Source organism: Engystomops pustulosus, chromosome 8 (genome assembly GCF_040894005.1).
Source record: "Engystomops pustulosus chromosome 8, aEngPut4.maternal, whole genome shotgun sequence".
Classification (NCBI taxonomy): domain Eukaryota; kingdom Metazoa; phylum Chordata; class Amphibia; order Anura; family Leptodactylidae; genus Engystomops; species Engystomops pustulosus.
The window spans coordinates 98630673-98654364 of NC_092418.1; the positions used below are offsets into that span (position 1 = coordinate 98630673).

Sequence of the window (23692 nt, forward strand, 5' to 3'; positions counted from 1 at the left end):
TAAGAAATGGGAGAGAGTCCACTGGCATACAGATCTATGGAAAACACGGCCTTGTACATGAGGCAACAGCAATAAATTTGTGTTCGACCCACCGAATGAGCAGGTAGCACAAACGTCCGGGAGTAAGAGTTCTCCTTATGGAGACTTTGCCAATTAACGCCGCCTTGCAGGGATGTGGAGTCTTATAGCCATTGATGCTCCACTAGGGGATTCTGAGAAATATGCAAAAAAAGTTCTCTAGGATGGGACAAGCAAAACCACTGCCTCTTCTGTTGCCTTGTAAAGCATCTCTCTCACCATCAAGCAGGAACTTCAGGAAGCCTAATGACATGCTGTGGGATCAAAGCCGAACCAGTACATCTATTCCAGAAGGAACAACTGTAGACAGCACTGTTTTGACATGGTTACATCTCTTCAGTACAGTGTAGGAAACTGGTTTAACTGAGTGAGGCTTTTCACTAGGGTCATCTAAGGCCGCCTTGAGGAGACACAATCACGTCCAAACAGTGCTGTCTACGGTTTGGAATCGGTTCCTTCTGGAAAAGATATACTGGTTTGGCTTTAATCTCACATCATGTCATTAGGCCTCAAGAAATTCATTAAAACACAAAATACTGTAACTTTTTTGTCTATAGTGGGGGATTCAGATTCATAATAAACCACAATATATTTATGCTTCAGGTGAAAAATACACATTTCAAAAGAGGTCATGGAGGCTTCCAGCTGGGATCTAATTGATAGGTGGCGTGCGGTGCCTGGTTACCCCTGGCATCTAGATGAGAGTTTTGCTCTAAACTAATTTTTGTAAACAAAATGAAATGGAGTCAGATACTAAAACACAGGAATCTAAGATCCCAATATAACTTCAAAGTAAGAAGTCTGTCCCTATGTGACAAGTGTCATGATATCTTTGAGCTTGGCAGAAGCACTTTTCCTTCTATTGTTTAGGATCCGGTTCTCCAAAAATAGAGACGGAATGGAGGGTTTTTTTTCCCTTTTCCGATTTATGTTTGTGAAAATTTCTATAAATAATTTTGTTAAAATTTTAACACTCCCCCTCCTACATTTATTCAACGCCAGTCCCAGAGAACATACGGTAATCCAAGTGTAGGAAACTGAACTTATTAAAGAGGCTGCAGCCTCTTCAAACTGCTGACTGGTGGGGTGCCCAGAGTCATCAGACACAAACCTAGCAAAGCCGTAAGGATCACGGACCCTAATCTAGAAATACACATTTAAAGCGTATCAAAACATTTTAAATAATTTTATTCCCCTAGAAATCAATACAGTAGGTGATAATAGTTAACTTTATAATATACTTAAGTTTTGCCTTGTCTCTGCTGTTCTTTCTCCAGTAGTGAGCAGTGTATCTGTTCATCTGAGCAACCTCCACCTCAGACAGAGGAGGCTAATCATTGAAGAAAATCAACCATCAAAATCAAAAATTATAAACCGGGGGCACTTACTCACAGATCCAGGCACCATAAGTGTGGTGATCTCCTTATATTTGGAGATTATCCATGGACTACTTTCATCTAAAATTATGTTAATGAACAAGAAGGGCTCTGGGTCCAGAGCCCCTCAGTGCAAAAGCATCACAGGCTGTTACATTGAGACTACATTTTATTTCCCCTTTGAAAATGTCTGTTCTAGACATAAAACGAGGCGAGAATTAGGAGACTTTGCATCTATAAGTGAGCTAATCAGAGGGATGCATAATGATGATACGTGTGCATATTTATATCTCACCGTCATAAACAAGTTGCTATGGAGCAATCACCGGGGACTTGTTAACGCCTCGACTTCAAATGAACTGTCATTTACCATCGCCGGAACAATTGTAGCCTGAAACCTTAAACTTATCTAAATGTGCAGGAGCCGCGTGCGAGATAAACTGTACTTTACATTAATGGAACATCCGAACCGGTCTGCAACACTGAGCTCTACAGAATAATCTCACCCCCTCCCCTGCTCCACCATCCTGATCCTCGTACCCCACTGCAGAAAATACTGGAAGCCTCGGATGACTCCAGGTTTTTTTTTCCCTTCCGGAAGTGCCTGCTTATTTTCTTATAGTGACCTATCATTTTAACTGCTATACAACAGACTACCCCTCTATGCGTCACAGACTTGATTTGGTTTCCACTAACAACAGAAGTACATTGGAATGTTTGATCCACCCCACCCGCCGAACACTAGATTTTGGGAGGATTTTATACTTCAGTTTCTCCTCACCTGAAATACTTAAAGGAGTTTTCCCATAAACTAGACTTGGTAACTTGCTAATCAGTGGGGGTCTCAGTGCTTCCCTCATTGCTCCGTCAGACCAATGAAGCAGACTCCATTGCACATTTGGAGCCCAAAGCCCCTAAGACTCATTTGCATAATTAAATTTTTTAGTATTATTCTTTTTTAAAACCAGGGAATAAGAATCTAAAAGAAAAGTGGGTTCTGCCAGAGGGGGCAATCCTTCATCCTTGTGGTAGATGTCCTTTAAATGAAATCTACCATGAAAATCTAGCATGGATAAACCACAGGCCCTTACTTATAGATCCTGGCACCGTAACGGTGGTAATCTTCTTATATATGTTCTCCGTGACCTCATTCCTTCTAAAATTCATTTTAAAATTGTGATAATGAGCCGAAAGGGATGTAGCTAGTGTTACCAGGGACCCCAAGTACTGTAGTATCATATGCTATTACACTGTGCAGGAGCTCTCGTACCCCCTCCCACTGTGTGGAGATGTGCTGATGCAAAGTGCAACATCCTGTGAAGCTACAACACAGCAGGGCTCTGGTAATGCCTCCCAGAGCCCTTAAACCTGTTTAGCATAATTTTAAATGGTCATTTTAGAAGGAACTTACAAATATAACAAATATAAGGAGATTACCACAGTTGTGGTGCCTGGATCTTTAAGTGTCGCTGGCAGTTTTCCTTTTAGTATAAAAGCAATAATGAAACGTAAAAGGGTTTCTTTACTATTTTTCTTTCCCATTATACCGCCCACTACTCCTAGAACTGATAGGAAGTGATCAATGATTGACCAGCATGCATATATTATACTACTGTATACACTTGACTAATAAGTAAAACATTTCACAGTCTGGAACAGGTTAGCACTGACCCTCCCCACAAGTCCATACACCGTATCGCTGGCGGTGAGGATCATTCCCAGCGGCGCAGGTGAAATATTTGTGTTCTGTACGGAGCTTCCTGTAAGTAATGGTCATCTGTGGATGATCAGTCTCATGACACATCCAGCCTGGCACGCCAGCAGAACAGATATCCGCCTACAACCTCTGAAGATATCAGCAGCGAAGACGTATGGGAGAAACTCACTGCCTTCCACGCATCCAGTAAATCCCAAGAATGCTGAACGGAAACCTAAAGGGTGATCTCACTGTGTAAACATATAGCAAAAGGGAAAATATGGCTGAAGGGGGAGAGGACCATCCAGTGCCGCTGGTAGGAGTGCGAGATATTTAAGTACATCACATTCTGTATACATAATAAATCCACCAAGCAGGCCACACTTCTTCATAAGGATTGTCAGGACTCAAAATAAAGCTCTGGCACCTGATGTAGCCTTGATTTTGTCCCTCCCTGGATGGTTTTTCCTTAGCACAGAGCCCCATGAATACTTAAATATAATTAACAAGGCCTTGAGAGCGGGCTTGCGTCCCCCCCCCCCCCCCAAGGCCTCGAGAGGGGGCTTGTGACTTCCCAAGGCCTTGAGAGCAGATGGGTGGCGACTCCCAAGGCCTCAAAAGAGCGGACTAGCAACCCCCCCCTCCAAGGCCTCGAGGGCGCCCTTGCAACTCCCCCCCCCAAGGCCTCGAGAGCGCCCTTGCTACCCCCCATGGCCTACAGAGTGGGCTTGTCACCCGTAAAGGCCTCGAGAGCAGGTGGCTATGCTACACCCCCCCACCAAAGGCCACCAGAGCAGGTGGCTATGCGACACCCCCCACCAAAGGCCGCGAGAGCAGGTGGCCATGTGACACCCCCCACCAAAGGCCGCGAGAGCAGGTGGCCATGCGACACCCCCCCCCAAAGGCCTCGAGAGCAGGCAGCCTTGCGACCCCCAATAGGCCTAGAAGATAGACCTTGGTATTAAAGTTTGTGTCAAATTTCTCCACATCGTATAGTAAATGAAATGTTGCAACATATAAAAAGAGTGTGGTTAAGCAAAGGTAGATGGCTCAGAAGTGGGCCACACATATTTTGATGAAAAGGCTATTCATAAGTTACAATAAGTTAAAATTCAGCATCGGACACTTTTCGTAAATTTGGCATAGATTAACACTGTCCAATTTTTATCCACCCAAACACTGAGGCCAGAGCATTGTGTTGGAGACCCTGTAGACTTGCTTACTCCATCCAGAGGTCACCCATCCCGTGCGGAGTCCTGGAGATTGTGCACATACCTGCTCCCTCACAAACACTATACAATACAACGGACCAAAGGGTGTGCAAATTATACGTTTCAAACTGGCCACCAACTTTTTAGCTTTGGTTGGAGGTATGCTGTAATCTTTCTAAATCAAGAAACTCGATCCGCATTATGATGTAATCAGTTGTCAAGTTAACATTTACTGCTCTTTTATTTTATCTGTCTTTTTAATCAATTCTAGGGATTTATAAGAGTCTCCTAAGAGCCCATAGAACTCCACGCGACGTCTAAGTCACACAGTGAATACCCCCTTGTGCTGCTAAAAGATGAATCTAATCTATCCCGCTCCTTCCTCAAATGCATAATTAACTCAAGTGGTTGCAAGGTTGTTTTATTTGTAATGCAAGTGTACAGGGCCCACAGGTGGATAGGAATACAAATAACACCTGGGTGGAATATAGCAACCAATGAAGGTTCATTCTATAAAAAGATTTTTTTTTTTTAAATGGCACAAAAATAAAAAATTAAAAAACCTGAACAGCCAGATACATAACTTGAAGCTTAAGGTTGCAGTCACACGTTCTGCTAGCACCATTTTCGAAACGCAACACTAGCGCACGGGGGTTGGGCCCGATCGCATATGGGTTTCCAAAGAAACTTGCATTAATACAAGACACCGGGGTCTAGTTACCAATCACATGTGTTTTCCTGGAAACGCATAGGCGATCGGGCAGAAGCCTGCCTCCCATGCGCAAGTATTGCATTATGAACGTTAGTGGAATGTGTGACCGCTGCATAAAGGGGTTTTCCCATGAAAAAAGTTAGGCCATATCCTCTGGATAGGGTGTAACTTGAACCCCAGTCGGGTGCCTCGTCACTCTCCAAGATGACTAGAGCAGCCGGTCATCCCTGTGGAGCTGACGGAAATAGCCCACCGATAAGCAAGTTAGGCCCTATCCTGTGGGCACTGCCTAACTTGTTTTGTGGGAAAACCCCTTTAAAGGAAACCAATCACCTCCAAACATGCACGCCCTCGCCACCTCCCTCTCCCATGCTGGGCACATGGGAGAGAGGTGAGTTCACGCCTCTTGCGTGCCGTCACCATCCTCTATTAGCATGGGAGAGGGAGGCGGCGAGGGTGTGCATAATTAGCAGCCCAGAGCACCAGACATCTTGTGCCCACGCCCTGTACTGCCAATTATAACTTTGTTTTCTAGGCGATTTCGGTGTGTCAAGATTAGCAACGTACAGCGCCGGGATCAAGATGAAGAGAAGCGGGGTTGAGTATTAATGGGTTTGTGTTTTGGAGGTGGTTGGTTTCCATTAAGGTCTAAAATGTAAGATCTTTAAATGGATAAACAACCAAATAACACTTGAATAATGTTCTTCGGTACCGTAATCTAGGACAGAAGTGCCAGGGATACTGGACAAGTTTCGGCCAATTGATGGCCCTGAAAAGTCACTAGTTCCAAGTCCCCATAGGCCGACGAGGCCACAGATTCCTGAAAGTGGGCCCCTTGAGCCCCGACACTTTTCGTTTACCGGCTTTTTTTTTTGTTCCACCTATTTATTGCATTTAAAAATATAATTAAAGAAATATTGAATCTGTTTTTTTTTTTTTTAACAAGTTCTCTTTATCCTTCAGACAGAAAGAAGCAATTTACACTTTAACTACTGACCTGAAGTAGAAAATGGAAAATAATGAAAATACAGATGATGAGAATATGCAAAAGGAGGAGTGATTTTAATCATCAACTTGAAAATTGCTAGGAAATCAAAAGGTATGAAACAAAATTAGACTCTGACCAGATTGTACAAGACTTCTCTCATACAAGATAGAACATTTTTCAGTTCTGGAAATTGGGTAAATCTGTTTAATCCTTAAAAACTTTGGTTCAAGGGAGACAAAAATTTCAGTAACTCTTAATCCCATATAAACACATGAGCAGAGGACAATTTTTTTTTCCCAATAAAGAAAGTAAATTTGTACAGGTGACAATGAATAACCACAACCAGATCAATCAAGACAAGATCCCCATTTGTTTGGAATGTACTAAAAACAGTGTTAAAAGTTTTCAGAGGGTGGAGAGATGGAGGCGGTGACACATGAAAAGGGTTACATGAAAAGCTTTTGAAGCAAGGTAAACATGGGTAGGTCACAAAAGGTAAAAAAAAAAAAAAAGTAGACGCTGGCGCAACCAAAAAAGTCCTAATGACGGACTAGAAAACAAAAAAAGGTATAAAATGGAAGAGGCAGCCATATAAATCTACACCCGATTCTCTTTCCCAATAGCATGGCCGCCTTTTCTTTCTCCAGTCCAAAACAGTGGAGATGTTCTCGTCACTGACAAGGACCAATTAATGACCTTGGTGGTCACATGTACAAACTTTTTGACAACTCTTGTGCACATGAGCACTGAGGCCAGCGACCGCCTCACTGATCTGGAACCTTACTAGTTATGGCCTTATTTGGACAAAACATAATGGGGTAAGGAAGGGAGTAACAATTTTTAGCAAGAAAAATATTTCACTTGCCATGAAATAATAATTATGGTACAAACTAGATCTTCTTCGATAAACCACACTGACAACTGGGTGTGATTTCCAGGAAGGTTGGCACAACACTGAGTAGTAAGAAATGATGCCTAAGAATTGTAAGAAAAGACAAGTATTTACTTGAACCAGAGGGGGTGACAAATCCATTACGTTCTGCTTTGTTAAAGACCTACAAGTTCAACATGGTTTAAATGACCGACCCCAACAGAGCCCAATAGGCGACTCTGGGGTATTTTAGGCTTTTATTTGAGTATCTGGTTTTACTTTTAGAACATTTGTTTTGCTGTTTTGGAACATTTGAGAGGAAGCTCATAACGGAAGCAATAATGCTGATGTGAATTTAGTCTAAGCCAAGGATAATCAAATGATTTGACTTGTGCTTTACAGCAGATCAACCCTTTGTGGCAGGGTAAACATTTGGAACAAAATTAGTCAATTTTGCAGAATTCATGTGTTTTATTTGTACAGTTTTGTATAAATGGGAGGCATGCAGTGGGCACTACACTATGGGAAGTCAGTATAATGTAGGTAAAAAAAATATATAAAATACGGTATATGTGGGATTTAAAAAAAAAAAGGAGTAATAAAACTTTAATATTGTAAAATAAAACAGAGCTGCTACTCTCTCACACAACCGGGATGATCATGAAATTACTGCACCTATAATATTTCAATTACAAGAAATTACAATTAAATTGAGTGAAAAAATAAAAAAAATCAAAGCCTAATCTAATAAGCGATTCAAAATTCGTGTAATATATCATAGCGCTCAATGACTACGGATTAAATAGAATTAAGTGGAGAAGTAGTTACACTTAATAAAATAATAAGAGAATTAGAAAGCTGCCAAGAAACCGAACTGATGAAAAGAAGAAAAAAAACAAATCTTGAAGTTCGGAGTGTCCTCATAAAGCATCCGATATAGTCAGGGTTGAGGTTTTTTCTTTTGGAAGGGGTGTCCATGGCTGGTTAGAGATGGGATGCATCTGCCAATTCTATTTACTTTAAGGAGAGGGGTACCAGCAGCATGAAGAATAGGCCGCGACACTACGATGGGGCCGCCCGCTTCTGGATCAGGTGATGGTAAATGGCACGGTCTCTGTACAGCAATACAACCTATGCTACTAAGTGTTCTTACAGGGGGTTGAATGAACTTCAATTGTTATCCCCTATTAATGGGTTGGGTCCGACTGCTCTGACCATAAGCTATTTAAAATAACAGGGGGTCCGGTTTGCAGTATACCATACTATAGTAGCCCGGGAAATTGCAGAGCACAGCGCTCGGCTATCTCCTGCACTCTCACAGACAGTAAATGGAAGCGGCGGAGATAAAAAAAAACTATGTACTGCAATTTCTGACACTTCCGTGAATTTAGCATCAGGACGCATGCTTAACCTACAGCTTTAGGCTCCATGCACATGACCGTATGGGGTTCTTTGATCCGGCTGCACAATTTGCGGCCAAGTCTCTGCTCCATTAGAGGTTTATGGCACCCAATCACAGTGCGTTGACCACATTGTGACCAAGTCACAAAGACAGCGTACAATATAGAAATGTCCCATACTTTGCCATACTTGTAGCACAGACGCTTAGGCTTTCAACGGAGGGAAAGGCTGAGGATCGCGCCCTCCTTCTCCAGCTGGTAATGGGCTATGCCCAGCATCTAGTCCAGGCGTCCAGCCGTCTACATGAGGCCTCACTCAATTACTGAAATCAATTCTCCCAGTCTTGTAAACTTCGGGGATATGTACTTACCGTATATTTGTGGGGGTCCCAGTAGTCAGATACCAGCCAGACTCTTATCCCTTACCCTGTGGATAGGGGGAAACTATCATGGTTGACAAAAACCCCATTAAAGGACATCTACCATCAGGATCAAGGATTTAAAACCAAGCACACTTACATGCTGATGTCTGTCCCCTCTGGAAGGATCTGCTCTTCTTTTAGCTTGTTATGCCCTTTTTTTTTTTTAAAGCCTTTTTTTGTTGTAAAAGAAGAGTGTAAAGGGCACACTCCAGCACGTAAGTGTGCTTGGTTTCCAATCCTTGACCCCGATGGTAGATGTCCCTTAAAGGGGCTTTGCAGATAAAAGATAATGACCTCTCAGCGTCCCATTGGGGCACTATTTTTGGCCGTCATGTGATGGATTTGTCAGTTTTTCTGCTACTATAATGTAGCATGCCGATTCTACTTTTTGTTTCAGTTGGATGCCTCAGTGTTCCTTGTCTGATAGACAATCTGAGAAACTTACTAATACAAGATAAATGTGCCTTAATTACATAATGCAGGCAAAGTCTAGGGATCCACCCAGAGATAGGACATAGTCATTAATAGTGCGGAGCATTGTCACCTATCGGATACAGGACAAAGTCCCTCAGTGTGGGTATCCTGGCTCCTCCACTTGTCCTGAAGTGCCCACGGCTTACATATTACATGACCAGTAACAGGAATACAACCAAGATAATAAGTGACTGATGTTACTATGTGACATGCATTGCATTCTGAACACGGGATGAGAAGTCCTGGTACACTCCACATTGTGTGTTCGGTCTGAAATAGATCATCTCCGCACCACTCGTAATCCAAGTAATAACTACTGCCCTGCAGAGGTCAAATATCTTTATAAGGATTTAGGAACAGGACACGGCATATAGGAGGATACACAGCAAATGTAGAATAAAACCAAATACTACAACACAGCAAGAGACATCCATTCATCTAGCTCAGCCCTTTATCCTGCAATAATGATCCAGAGCAAGAAACCCTAATTAGGTAAAAGTCAATTTTCAAAAATTCCACCCAGACTCCAAATTTGCTACCGTAATTAAAATGAATCCCTGGATCAAGAGCTCATGGCTAGAAATCCATTATCTGCCATATTGTCACATGAAAAGAAATCTCTTTTCATGGCATGCATAGGGTGGCTGGCTGTATAGGTGCCCCACAGACCACAAGAATAGGAGATATGGGGTCCTGTTCTCATTAGTAGGTGGAGCGGCAGGTAGAACATGTGTCCTGCCACTCCATTCAATAGAATTGCCAAAATTGCTGAGCAAAGTGCTGGAGCATCTCTAAGGATTCCACTCACTGGTGGTATGCAACTTTTTGGGTGCATTGTTAAGACTATGACAGGCTCTTAAGAAGCTAGCTGGTGTGTGTGTCTGTTGCAGTGTCCCTAAGGACACGTGGCGTTTTGAACCCGTTTTTAGTTTTTAAGCAGCCCGTTAAAAAACACATGCATTTTAAAAACACATACGTTTTTAATGGACTGCTTAATAATGGACTAAAACCGGGTCCAAAACGCCACGTGTGACACCACCCTAAGGGTGTGCGTCCACACTTTCAGTTTTTCAGATGCAGTTGGGTTAGACATCAAAGCTGGTGGGCTAGGCACCGATTCTTCCTTGTATAAATGCAACCACAGCGATTTACAAATCACAGTGTAAAAAGGTGGATTAAAAGAAATCCCATCCACATGTTTCATAAATAAAATGCAGTGGAAAATTATCATGAATCTTCAGCAAATTGGAAGTGAAAAATGTAATAATGTGCCCAACAAGAGAAATTGTGGCACGTAAAAGCAGTTTTTGGCTGTTTATTTTAAGTGGTCAGATGACGTGCTCATGGTCTCTAAAAAAAAATGTGGATCCCAACAGGATCCATCCAGGACTAACAGGCGATTTATTTCAATTAAACGCATTTCTCTTTTAGGGTTTCGTCCACACGTTCAGTTTTTCAGATGCAGTTTTTGATTTGAAAACCCGGAGTGGAGTGAACATAGAGATTCTTAATTGATAAGTCATCAACCATTACGGTCCACACCTGCTTTTGGCTTCAAAAACTGCATCTGAAAAACTGAACGCGTGGCTGCACCCTCAAACTCAAGCAGCAGTCAGTTGTGGCCAGGCGGCGGACAGTTGTGGCCAGGGCTAGTCAGGCGGCTGCCAGACGTGGTCAGGCAGTACGGCTGAGTGGGTTTGCAATCCAATGGCACCTGAGTATATACCATCAGGGATGGTTCTGGACCTCTGCATACACATTACCTGCTCCTTAGCTGATCATTTCTGTAAATCAACATTCCTGCAGCGTCTCGGAGCAGGGAAGATAAGTCTGGGGAATGGCAGAGACACGTAAGCCTGGGAGTGACAGGAGGAGCTGGATGGCTGCTGTGTACAGAGGATGCCGCAGTTTTGCAGAAATCACCGAGATGAAAAGGGATTTGTGAGCAAGTCTATACAGGAGCTCAGCCGAAACGCTCTCCTCTGTGCCTTTCAATGTGCCGTAATTACCAGAAAAGGCGCCATGCTAAACATCAATGGCTGCCGGACGATACAGGAATTGCAGGATAGGAATGAAGTGAATGACAACACATTCAGCAATAAAGAATAGTGTCCTGCCTGCTGCTCCACTTATCCCCCCCCCCCCCGCTTATAAATGTCATCCCTATCCGAGGAGTTTTACATACAAGTGGATAACACTTAATAAGAATATATGGAGCGAAACCTTCCTGTACATTGGGTGCAACTTTTGGAAATCAAAATGTGGGAATTATCAGTAATTAGACTTTTTGGGCAAGTTTTACATTGTACAGAAGTCATGGGTTATAATTTTTAACTTGTCCCCCAAACTGCACTTATAACAAATTTGAGTGGTTGGAGGGTGAACTTTCTTGCACATACAGCGCCACACCTGACCTTGGGTAGTGCAAGGTATTGCAGCTAAATTACAATCATTTTCATACAGCTGGGCTACAATAACAGCACAAAATAAGGCCAGGAGTTGCAGTAGCCATGATTTCTAAATCCACGTTAACCTCTTCACGACTGTCATGGCTATATACGTCATGCACATAACCCATGTATAAACGACATGACAGTGGGCTCGAATCAAACAGCTATATCTATCAAACCATGGCACCTAGAAGCACAGGTCTCATGTTCTTGAGTCATTTTAAAGAGGAGGACCTCAGCTTTAATATGGCAGGGGAAATCCCAGGAAAACCTTATTACAGGGGAGCTCAGCTATTCTTAGAAATATCATAAAAAATAATGGAAGGAGCTTTACGTGGCCAACTCTCCTCAAGTAGGGGAACCCTTATTCTTAAGGTACATGGGAGCCATGGAAGTGCAGCATCCTTTGGACACTTATGGTATGTCATGCATATATTATTACTGGCTAATGCTCATTTCACATTACCATTCCTCATCCCCGTTAAAAAAACAAAAAAACAAAGCTTTAGCGTATAAATAAAAAATCCCATTGAAAATAATGTAAATTTTATGTCATCTGTTGTGTTTCGTTAAGGCAGGAATCCATTATACATACGTTTTTGGAACAAAAAAAAAAAAAAAAATAATAATAATAACACAGGCTGCAGGACTTTACCTCCATTCGAAAAAAACACACATGGATAACGGATACCTGCCTAAATGACCATGACATGATATTTACATTGAGATAGAGATCAATGGGATTTTTTATTGATACGTTAAACCTCCATTCTTTACTTAAAGAGGACATGTCGCCTGTAAAAACGGCACCAGGAGCTAAGTAAACAGCTTCTAGTGCTACAACAGATGCCACAGTGTTACACTGATAGTGTTATCGGAAGCCTCTACACTACAAACGCCAGACCACGCTCAAAGTGATGCGGTGTATTCATGAGGGTGAGGGATTAGGGGCATGACGCTCACCAGTCACCGCTGGCCTGTGCAGTGGACAGGGCGGTCCGGGGGAAGAGGCAAGCGTTTCTAGTGTACATCGCGGCAGACTCTGCTAGCATTATCGGAGGTTTCCGATAACACTGCTGCCTCTGATGTAGCACTAGGAGCTGCTTACTTTAGTAGTGACAGGACCTCTTTAAGGACCAGGGGTAGGGACCAGTGGTAACGACCAGAGATAAAGAACAGGGGTAAGGCCCAGGGGTAAGAACCGGAGGGTAAAGACCAGTAGTGTGAAATTAGCCTTCATTGGAAATATGCCTTTCAGTTATGAGGCATTAACATCCCAATGCAGTAGTATCACATAATATAGAGTCCATAAACCAGCGATATTGAGCATAGTATGTAACCGTCTCCTACATGGCTGCCTCTGTAATACACATAATGCAGCCTTCCTGAACACTGCACATTGGGAGCACGTAGCAGCCCGAGCAGCTTTATTGAAATTCCTTTTTTATTCCTCATATTTATTGTCCTGTTTAGGATCCTCTCATAGAACCACAGTTTCTGCTAAATCACTAGCGAGTGTTCATTACCGAAAACCTGACAGTACTCTCTAGGTCCAAGGGGATAAACATACAGGACCAGAAAAGAAAGGGGGGGGGGGGGTCTTAAATCAAAAGATTGAAGACTTTTACAAAAAAAAGTTTTGGGAAGGGGGGTTGGTGGGGGCTCTTCATAATTGATATAAAGCATGTATTTTTCTAAGATCTGACATTGAACACTTGGAACAATCCATAAATGTTACTCCAGTTATGTAGGAAGTAGAAGGGAATTGAAACAAAGGCCAAATCTATGCATAAAAAAGTATAAGTATATTTGTTACATATATTTTCATAATATATCACAAGACCCATCCATCATCCACTCCAGTCCTGTATAATTGTGTGTTGAAAAGTGTTTCCAGTGTATTCCTGGCATGTACTACTAACAGCCTCCTGCATGTAAGAGCTGCCAGGGTGAAAGTCATCACAAGCAGAAGGCAGGGGAGACAAATATATTATATATTACACACACACACACACACATACATACACACACATACATATATACACACCCATTTATTGTAGTAGAGATGAGTGGACCTGACGTTTACTTCTGGGTCCTGTCCGACCAGCACATATTGCAGGATTAGTGCCCAAACAGCCAATCATATCCAGTTGCTGTGGTTGTCAATTTGCAGGATTGGCTGTTCAGCTACCAATCCGACGAAATGTCCAGGTTGCGTGAGCTGAAACCAAACGTCCGTCCGCTTATCTCTTGTTATGAGCACGTTGTAGCGAAATGCACCAAGATAGCAAAAATACTGTTATTATATCTGTCCATTAGGCATTTTGTGAGAAATTCCCTTTTCCATGTTTATGCTAATGTGGTAGTTGGTGCACCCCGAACATGTACTTAGCAGCTGAAACACTGCTATTACTGCATGGACTATGACCCTCACCATCAGATAAGCAGAAGATTTGCCTTGTGAGGAGCATGAAACAAAACCAGAATAGGAGGGAAGTGATGTGGGCAAGAATCACAGTCCTCCAGGCCCTGAGGACACACTCAGGTGCACCAACTGTCTCATTAGCATACGGATTAAAATGGAAATTTCTCAGAATTTGCATAATGGACAGAAATAATATATAGATATGCTGGGGGAAAAACAGAGCATTTCCTTAAAACATGCTGGCAGAAGACTATAACGCTTGGGGGAGGTGGTAGACTTCCTTTAACCATTTAAGTACAATGCAGACCCACTAGCTTACATTTGGACTGCCCCAACTCTCAAAAGGGTCTAATTCCTATAAAACTATATAACAATTTTTGAAAAATGACAGATTCTTCCATGAATCTTGATTTGACCAGGATGTGTAATCTCATACTTCATCTTATTTCTTTAGTTCTTCGAAGCAGTCGCATTTATTTGGTCATTACTTGGTCTTTAACTTTCTTGCTTCTTTAAGCTGTTGCTGTGGTTTTCTGAAATGATGATCTAACGCAGTAACCGGGTCCCTACAATTACAGCAGTCAATCCTTCATTTAGCACACAGCTTCTCTGTAGGAACAGTCGCGCTTTTCATAGAAATTATACTAAAACCATTGTGTGGGAGAAGAACCAAGAATACCAGAAAACCTCAGTTTTTTCCACTACGAGACTCTGACTTGGCAGAAGTCTCAATTTGTTTTTCTTCGTGCTGCCGGCTAAAACAAATTCAGAAGACTGCAAATCATTCTGCTGCTACAATACACAATGGGGTTTGGGTAGAATTTGCCCGTTGAGGAGCCTGGACTGCGGAGTACTGAGCAAGGACAGTCGGGACATTATTAGGTCAGGTGCAGCTCACAGTCATAAAGGGCGGATATAAATTATCCAGGGAACATGGAGAGCTCTTTGTACGAGAAAGTGCTATTAACTAGAACTCTAGTCCGTCTACATGATCCTCTCTTTAATTGGTTCCTCTATATAAATCAAGGACAGAGCAGAGCAGAGCTTGCTCCTTGAAGGATCTAATAGCTATGACTAGAGAGGCCCCCTTTTTGTATGTACCTGATCTCTTCCCTCCTCAAACGGTGGCCAACTTTTCAATCATATGTTTTATAGGTATTAGATACAGATGTGAAGCACCCAGGTTAGGGGTGGCACCAAAGCTCTAATGGGTCCGCCAGGCATCGTTGCGGTATTACCCGGAAGGGATGGTAAGACCTGGTGTACACCCATGGGGAAAAAGTCCTTAGAGTCAGGGTCTTCAGTCAATGGTTTCCTTCTTTACTGAAGAAATTCAGGTGCTAAGCAATAGTCTTTTGGTTGCTCAAGTAGACTGGCCTACTCCTCCTCTGAGCTCCATTCCCTAAGGATTGGGTTCTCCTTATATCATAGTACATAAGGCCGGAAAAAGACGCAAGTCCAACCTTTAAGAATTAAATAAATGTTTTATCCCCATAACCCGTGATATTTTTTCTCGTAGCATCATAGTATATAAGGTCGGAAAAATACGCAAATCCATCAAGTCCAACCTTCTTACATTCAGTGGCCATAATATTCTATGGCAGCAAGTTTCTAAAAGTGTAAACAACTTTCCAGATGGCACCTGTCATTCTAAAGGTCCAGCTGTCTGCTGGTCTGGTAAAAAAGTCTGTTTTTCTTCTGCAAAATAATCTCTACTTTAATATAGATAAAATTGATCCAAAGTAACAAAGGGTCGCAGCACTTCTAAAAAAAAAAAAACAATATATTCTTTATTTCTTCATTTTAAAATTGCAGGGGACATGGCAGTGGTTTTCCTACGCGTTTCGAGCATTAGGTGCTCTTAGTCATGGCATAAATTTTGTATAACACAGTAACAATTTAAAACAAGCAACAGCCAATCCCTATATCGAGTGTGTGTGCTTTTGAAACGGTGATTCGCCAGAGTTAGAGTCAGAACTGCCTCTCAATGTTCATTAACCCTTTCTACTAGTCTATACAGATACAGTAATAATAATTAGTAATGTATATAACATAACACTGTAGATTAATGCAAAATTTGATGTAAAAGAAAGTAAGAAGTGCCGACTTTGTATTGGGGAAAACATAAAAATGTCCAAAATTCCTGGCAAGTTCAAACCCAAGGCATCAGGACGTGCTGCAGTTTGCGTGTTAATATTTTTTGTTTTGTCTTTTCAGGGGGAAAAAAAAAATCCCCTAACTAGAGATTTTTTTTTATAAGTCAAAGATATAATATACTATGCTGCAAGATGATAACATAAACCCTACAGAGGTCCAATTTAATGCCCTTATCTGTAATGAGGCCCAGTGCGGAGGCCCTGGGTCAGTTACGACTACAGAAGATGTGATGGCAGCACATATAAATCTCTCAGACACACATAGGACACGCAAAGCAACATATCGCTGGCCATCCTGCCGACAGCAAGGGGTCACCACCGAGACATCCATGTGAAAAACCCTCAGTAAAAAGGTACTATAGTCTAAATGACATAGAATAATTTACTCCTCATTCCTCCGAAATATAATGAAACACTAAAATTCCATACGAAAAAAAATCCAGAGACTTCGAGGACATCTACCACGAGGATAAAAGACTGTACGCAAAAGAGTCTGAGGGGCTCCAGGCTCTATTGGTGTTAATGGAGTCAGTAGCCCCTCAGGCTCATTTGCATACAGTCTTTCATCCTGGTGGTAGATGTCCTCTAAAGGACATGAATGCTCCAGTGAGAATTCTGGTGAAGACTGAAATCTGTCCTTACAAAATAACAAAAAAGCGTGGTTTTCCTGATTCCATCCTGGAAAACTTTGTGCATATTTTCCATCAATAGCTATAGGTCTACATAGGGCGCCCCTTCTGGCAGGATCTGCTCTTCTTTTGCCATTGTTTTTACAACAACACAAACAAAAAAATGTCTTAAAAATATGCAAATGAGGTTGAGGGGCTCCAGACTCCATAGGCGTTAGTGGAGCTTGGAGCACCTCAGGCTCATTTGCATAGATTTTAAAGTCTTTTTTTGTAAAAACAAGGGCATAAGGAGCTAAGAGAAGAGAAGATCCTGGCAGAAGGGGCACACATCAGTGTGCCAGTGTGTATGGTTTACAATCCTTCATCCTGGTGGCAGATTTCTTTGGTGGCATGTCACAAGGCTTCTTGAAAGTCAGGCTTTGATCTATTGGGAGCTGCCTTATTTAAAGGGAACCGGTCAGATTGACCTATTAAAACATTACCCGTATATTGTCAATCAGCTGAACACCTTCCAGATCACGTTTCTTTCATGACCCAGTGTGGTTCTATCATCCAGAAAATAAACTGTGAAGTGAGATGTAAACTGGTTGTCAAGTCAAGAAGGCGGAGATTTTAACGCTGAAGTAAAGCTCTCTTCCTCAGAAAGTCCCATTCTCTGTAATTGATGGCCCTGCACCCGGAGACATCACTAACCAGATCTCCTGAAGTCCAATGAAGGATGTCAATCACAGAGGAGGAGACGTTCAGAGCTCCACACCTTGACTCCAGTGTTAAACGCTCCTCCTCCGTGACTTTATACATCCAAATAACATCTCACTTCAAAGCCGATTTTCTAGATGATGCCACCACACTGGACCATGGAAGAAACAAAAGCTAGAAGGTATTACCCTGTTTGACAGCAGACTGGAAGTGGTTTATTAGGTCAATTGCTGATGACGGGTTCCCTTTCAGGAAAAGCTATTTGCATATACCTTTCTCAAAACTTACAATGAAATTACATATTCAGTATACAATGTATACTGTCCCAAAATAGGGTAACGGAGGATACTTTGGGGCCTCAAACAGGTGAATGGGTCACTATAGATACATTGGGGCATAATGCTTGGTACCTGTGTAAGACATGATGTGAACAGGGCCAAAACAAAATCTACCACCATCATATAACTACCAAAAAGTGGTAAATTATTCAAAATAACGTTAATTTTCTTGTAGACTAAGAAATTAGCTGCTCATGTCGATGTTGTCAGCCGCCTTTCCACAGCTTGTCTAGAGGTAGGCAGCGATACGGCTGATTCGTGAATCATTATATACTTACACAAATTTTCTATTCAACAGTCTAGGAAATGTGGAGAAGCGGCACAGCGGGGGGTGTAACAGTAAAGTACCGGTTGTCAAGAAGTTTTCCCAGAAACGGATTTAAGTTAGAAGGAAGAAGACGACTCAAAAATACATATTTACACTTCATATTCGGTAGGAGGAAACTCTATTTTATTAGTCATATCCTGTAGTAGAGAAACTTTACGGATTAACCCTTTGCATTGCGGGGGCAGGGTTTTACAGGACAGTAAAGGACAAGCCAAAAAAAAAAAAAAAAAAGGAACCTCTTGTAAGGTCCAGCAATAAGAAAAAAAAAAAGTTTATATGATTTTATTTGATGCAATTGTGAAATCGGAGACATCATATTCAAGTTATCCTTCACAGGAAAGGCAGGGGGCGCTACAACCACCGCAAGGCATGTATAGCTTACAAAACCTATTTGTATGTATCATAAGAAGGAAATCTTCTGTTCTGGATCCTCATCGCATGGTAACAATACAGATCAAGGCTTTCTAAGGGTTCTATATAATTGCCAACTTCCCCAGTGGTGGCGCTGCAGGGAAATCATACACCTGTCAGGTTTACTCCATATAGACTATCCGCCATGGAGAAAGGCTTGTACTTGTCAAAACATACATTGCTGTAGGCCTTTTGTGGCCATTAACTCAAAATGTGGGAAGTTCTTTTTTATTACAGAAATTTAGAAGAATGAAAAAAATGACCTATGTTTTTAACCAGGTATATTTTTGTTAATAATTTATAAAGAGTTAAAAAAAAAATATTAAAACACATATTTAATATAAAGTAGCAAATATTGCAATTTTACTTTTCAATAATAGGGTTAACACTTGATAATTGGATAGGGGTTTAATATAATCCTCATTACATCACTACTGACAATAGATGATGTCACAGCTTATCTCCTCCTCCCCGTACAATGTCCTGTATATAGATAACACTGACCCATCATTACATCACTACTGACAATAGATGATGTCACAGCTTATCTCCTCCCCCTCCCTGTACAATGACCTCTATATAGATAACACTGACCCATCATTACATCACTACTGACAATAGATGATGTCACAGCTTATCTCCTCCTCCTCCCTGTACAATGACCACTATATAGATAACACTGACCCATCATTACATCACTACTGACAATAGATGATGTCACAGCTTATATCCTCCTCCCTGTACAATGACCTCTATATAGATAAGACTGACACCCATCATTACATCACTACTGACAATAGATGGTCACAGCTTATCTCCTCCTCCCTGTACAATGACCTCTATATAGATAACACTGACCCATCATTACATCACTACTGACAATAGATGATGTCACAGCTTATATCCTCCTCCCTGTACAATGACCTCTATATAGATAAGACTGACACCCATCATTACATCACTACTGACAATAGATGGTGGACACGGAATGCTGGGAATGTGATCATTTTGGCACTTTTTACCTATAAAAATGTAGTGTAACAGAGCTGGGGGCAAGAACATAAAACAATATTACTGGTAGAGTTTATCTTTCATGTATAAAATACTCACCTGTTCTTTTACGGAGGCCAAAATGTTAGTGGCTGTGGACTCTGGCTCCATGCCTGTGGTGGTGGGAGCATCCTGGGGGGCTTTCGGCAGCCCTTCCTCCATCATGGGAGTCTGCTCAGGAGCTGGCATGGTACCTACAAATAAAAATTGGAAAATATTTTTGTTATTTATTATACAAACAAATCAAATAAAGTTGCAAAAAGTTAAGTAACTTTTTCTGTGTTTTCACTTTCACCATGTACTTTTGTGTTTTCACTAAACTGTACAGGTTTCCTTTATTGATATCTTTCAGCTTGAGGCTTCCCAGGATTAGCGCCATCATAGCTGGGCGTTGTCTGCCTCTACACTACGCGATTTCACGTATAACATTTCCGAGGCTGTTGGGACTCGTCCTGCCATTGACTCAACAATCACAATAATCAGACGCCGGAACAAGGTAAAGAGGCTGCAAAAACCCATCACAAATCCCTAAACTGTGGAGAGTCCAGTGTACACAGAGGATGGGGTATAATGTGTGATGAAAGCTTCATCCTTCAGATATTGGTGACATCATCCCAAGCATGCCGATACCTGCCGCCGTCCACATTCACCAGCACCCAGATAAAGGGATTAAAATTATGTGAAAAAAACCCACATTTTGGGGTTTTAGAAAGCAATATTCACAGAATGCAGTTTTGTAGTTTAGGTTTGGTTCCGGTTACAAAAACTGTAGATCAGCAAGTAATCAAATTTCTCTTTAGAGCTCATAGACTACAAAGTAAACCAAACTTGAAGCGATGCTCCCTCCAGCAGCCTCTAAACTTGACTCACCTCTGGCAAAATAGGTCTTTTCCGTGCTCATTTTCCCATGATTTTGGAGGCGATTTATTTTTATAATAGGTAAATCGGTAAGATTTCGACGTAAAGAGGTAAATTTAGAAAGGACATTTCATACCCAACTTAGGGTGCCACTAGTTTATTGGAGTAAAACCTGGTGACAAGTTCCCTTTAAATAGAGAGAGTCCTAGAAATGACAGAAGCGGTCACTAACCCGGTTACAAACCCTATAGCGAGAAAAGTATTGACAAAGCTGGCATAGCCAGGAGCAACGTGCTTATATAATGAGCAGCAGGACAACCAGCTAAGTGAAGGAATCACACAGACTCTACAACAGCAAAATGATCCATTACAGATATGAAAAAGAAAGGCCCTTAATAAATCAGGGCAAAAAAATGTTCACCATTAAGCCTTCATTAAAACTAGCTTAGCTGAAAAACACTTCACAGAAAACACCGATAAACTGCGCAAACAAGCAAACCGTGAGCGATACTTGCCTGGCTGCACTTTTAATGAACTTTGATTGTTCTGTTCTCATACAGTAAGGGCTTAGCTCCATTATAACTAGACTATGAGAAACAATGAGACGCAAGCCCGCCGACGTCCTCAAAATACACCGCCACTCACATCCCCCACAACGGCAATTAAAGGAGTTATTCAAGTGATTAATTTGACAAATCACAAGCTATTATTTTTAATACACGGAAACATTCGCCTTGTCCCGTGCTCCTTGTCAGACTCTGGTTTTCACAGAGATTGGCGAAACGGTTATTTAAACTGGTAGAGTAGTCTCTGTAGTGGGGTCGTAAGTCTATCGGGAGAGAGGGATTATAAATACACAACATATGAGTGTAATGAGCCCCCACCATCAACCCCACCATTAACCCACCCGCTCTGTGTACAATTACAGTGTATGTACGATGCGAATACAGGTGGTCCCCTACTTAAAGGAAACCTACCAGTTAGAATGACAGGGGTAAGCTGTAAGTACCGAGCACCAGCTCAGGGTGAGCTGGTGCCGGTACGTACTTTCGTTAGTGTTATTAACCGCTGTATCGCGGTTTTAACACTTTTTAAACTTTAGAGCAGAAGAGACTTCGGCGCTGGGCGCGACCGTGCGACCGCAACGTCTCCGGCGTTTCCTATGTAGGCGCGTGCACGATCGTGCGCACGCAGCGCCGAAGCTTCTTCTGCTCTAAAGTTTAAAAAGGTGTTAAAACCGCGATACAGCGGTTAATAACACTAACAAAGTAAGTACCGGCACCAGCTCACCCTGAGCTGGTGCTCGGTACTTACAGCTTACCCCTGCCATTCTAAGTGGTAGGTTTCCTTTAAGAACACTCGACTTGCTGATAACCCTTAGTTACAAACGGACCTCTGGATGTTGGTAATTTACTGTACTTTAGTCCCAGGCTACAATAATCAGCTGTAACCTTTTTAAATGCGTCTGTAATTAAGATTTATTGTTAAAACCTGGTTTTTATGACAATCCAACATTTTTAAAATCTAATCGTCACAGAGACCAAAAAAATTTAGTTGAGGCTACAATGATAAAATATACAGTTCCGACTTACCTACAAATTCAACTTAAGAACAAACCTACAGACCCCATCTTGTACCCAACCCGGGGTACTGCCTGTCCACACTGGAGAATAGCCCGTTACAATATGGATTCAACAATGTAGAAGCTACACAACTACGACGAAAAGAATATATATTATTTCTTAATCACCGGCTCCTCACACACGCACACAACTTTTGGGCAAAGATTTCGAGTCAGATTTTAGACTGTGAAGGGTGACTTGCACTTATAACCACAGGAGGAAACCACAGGAACCACAGGCAGAGTCACAAGAGCAAACACTTCTCGATATATTGGGAAGCAAAACAATGACACACTCTCCAGCTATGCAACGTAATGGAAGTAAAACAATATAAAGAGATAAAAAAAGAAGAACAGGTCCTCTGTAAAGAAGACCTTTCACCTCCTCACATATAAGGGCCTGATACAGAGATCCAGGGGGACTTTGAATTTTCTTTTTAGCCCCCACGATTGCCGAGATACCAGCAAAGATATCTGCCCATTATTAATCCTCTGCACTGTCATAGAGGAGGGGCTGGAGCAAAGAAAGAGGCGTGTTTTATGTCAGAAAAGATTAGCATAAAACATGTCCCTCCCAGCTCCTCCTCTATGACAGTGCAGAGGATTATAATGGTCAGATATTTTTACTGATATCTCAGCATCCGTGGGGGCTAGAAAGAAAATTCAAAGTGCGTGTGCATTTCTGTAGCAGCCCCTACAGCATGGTGTGTCTGCACATGTGTGGGGTGCTTAAAGGTTCCCTTTAAAAAAAAAAATTGACACCGCCCACTCTTACGGACTCTTCAGTACAACAATTGAGTCTTGGATTTGCCAAAAACACTGGATGCAATCATCTTCTAACATAAGTATAAATTTGCATAAGTGTAGCCGGTGTCAAGAATCGATGGGTTGCCATGGATACGGTCTATACATTTCCCCTTGCACAATTTAAGCAAACAAGCCTATAGAAAACGCTGCATCCGATATAGTAACAACATTTACTTCCCGGCTCGGCCGTGCAATGCCCTTTCATGCAACAGCGCCCAGTAGACCAGAACAACAGGAGAGCAATTAATAGCATTGCAAACAAACCGGATAATATCGCCTGACCTTTCATGTCAAGACCAGCTGAATGCCATGTTCTCAAACCTCGGGAACATTGCTAAAGAAAGATGATGAATTCATGTTTATTTCCCAAGGTCTCGCCGATGAACAGGTAAATAAGTTGTCATCGCAGCGCGGACTGATTGGATGTACACAGGGTCGCAGATGTGTCCTATATTACTAGACACAATGGAACAGAAGGCCAGAAATGTAACAGTAAAAAAAAAAAAAATAAGGCAGACATGTGACATTATTTGGTCTACGTACCGCAGACCACTTAACCGAGCCGCGTCTCCGGAGAGCAATTGGAAGCCTATTAATTGCTGGTATTTGTGATATTACTGATTAATAGACTATTACACAAAGTATCTAGAATTAAAACATCAAAAAAACTCTGCAAAACGCATTAATTTTGA

General features: G+C 41.8%; 1 protein-coding gene across 8 annotated transcripts in view; it reads right to left on the bottom strand.

Annotated features, from left to right (window-relative positions):
- PKP4 (plakophilin 4) overlaps positions 1-23692 on the bottom strand; it is a 181670-nt gene that overhangs the window by 102144 nt on the left and 55834 nt on the right. For all 8 annotated transcript variants that reach the window (XM_072121960.1, XM_072121963.1, XM_072121964.1 and 5 more), the window contains one exon: positions 19775-19908. In XM_072121960.1, the coding sequence (XP_071978061.1) occupies positions 19775-19903 (129 nt within the window). In that variant the 5' untranslated portion in view covers positions 19904-19908. Of the gene's footprint in view, positions 1-19774; positions 19909-23692 lie in introns of those variants that run through there.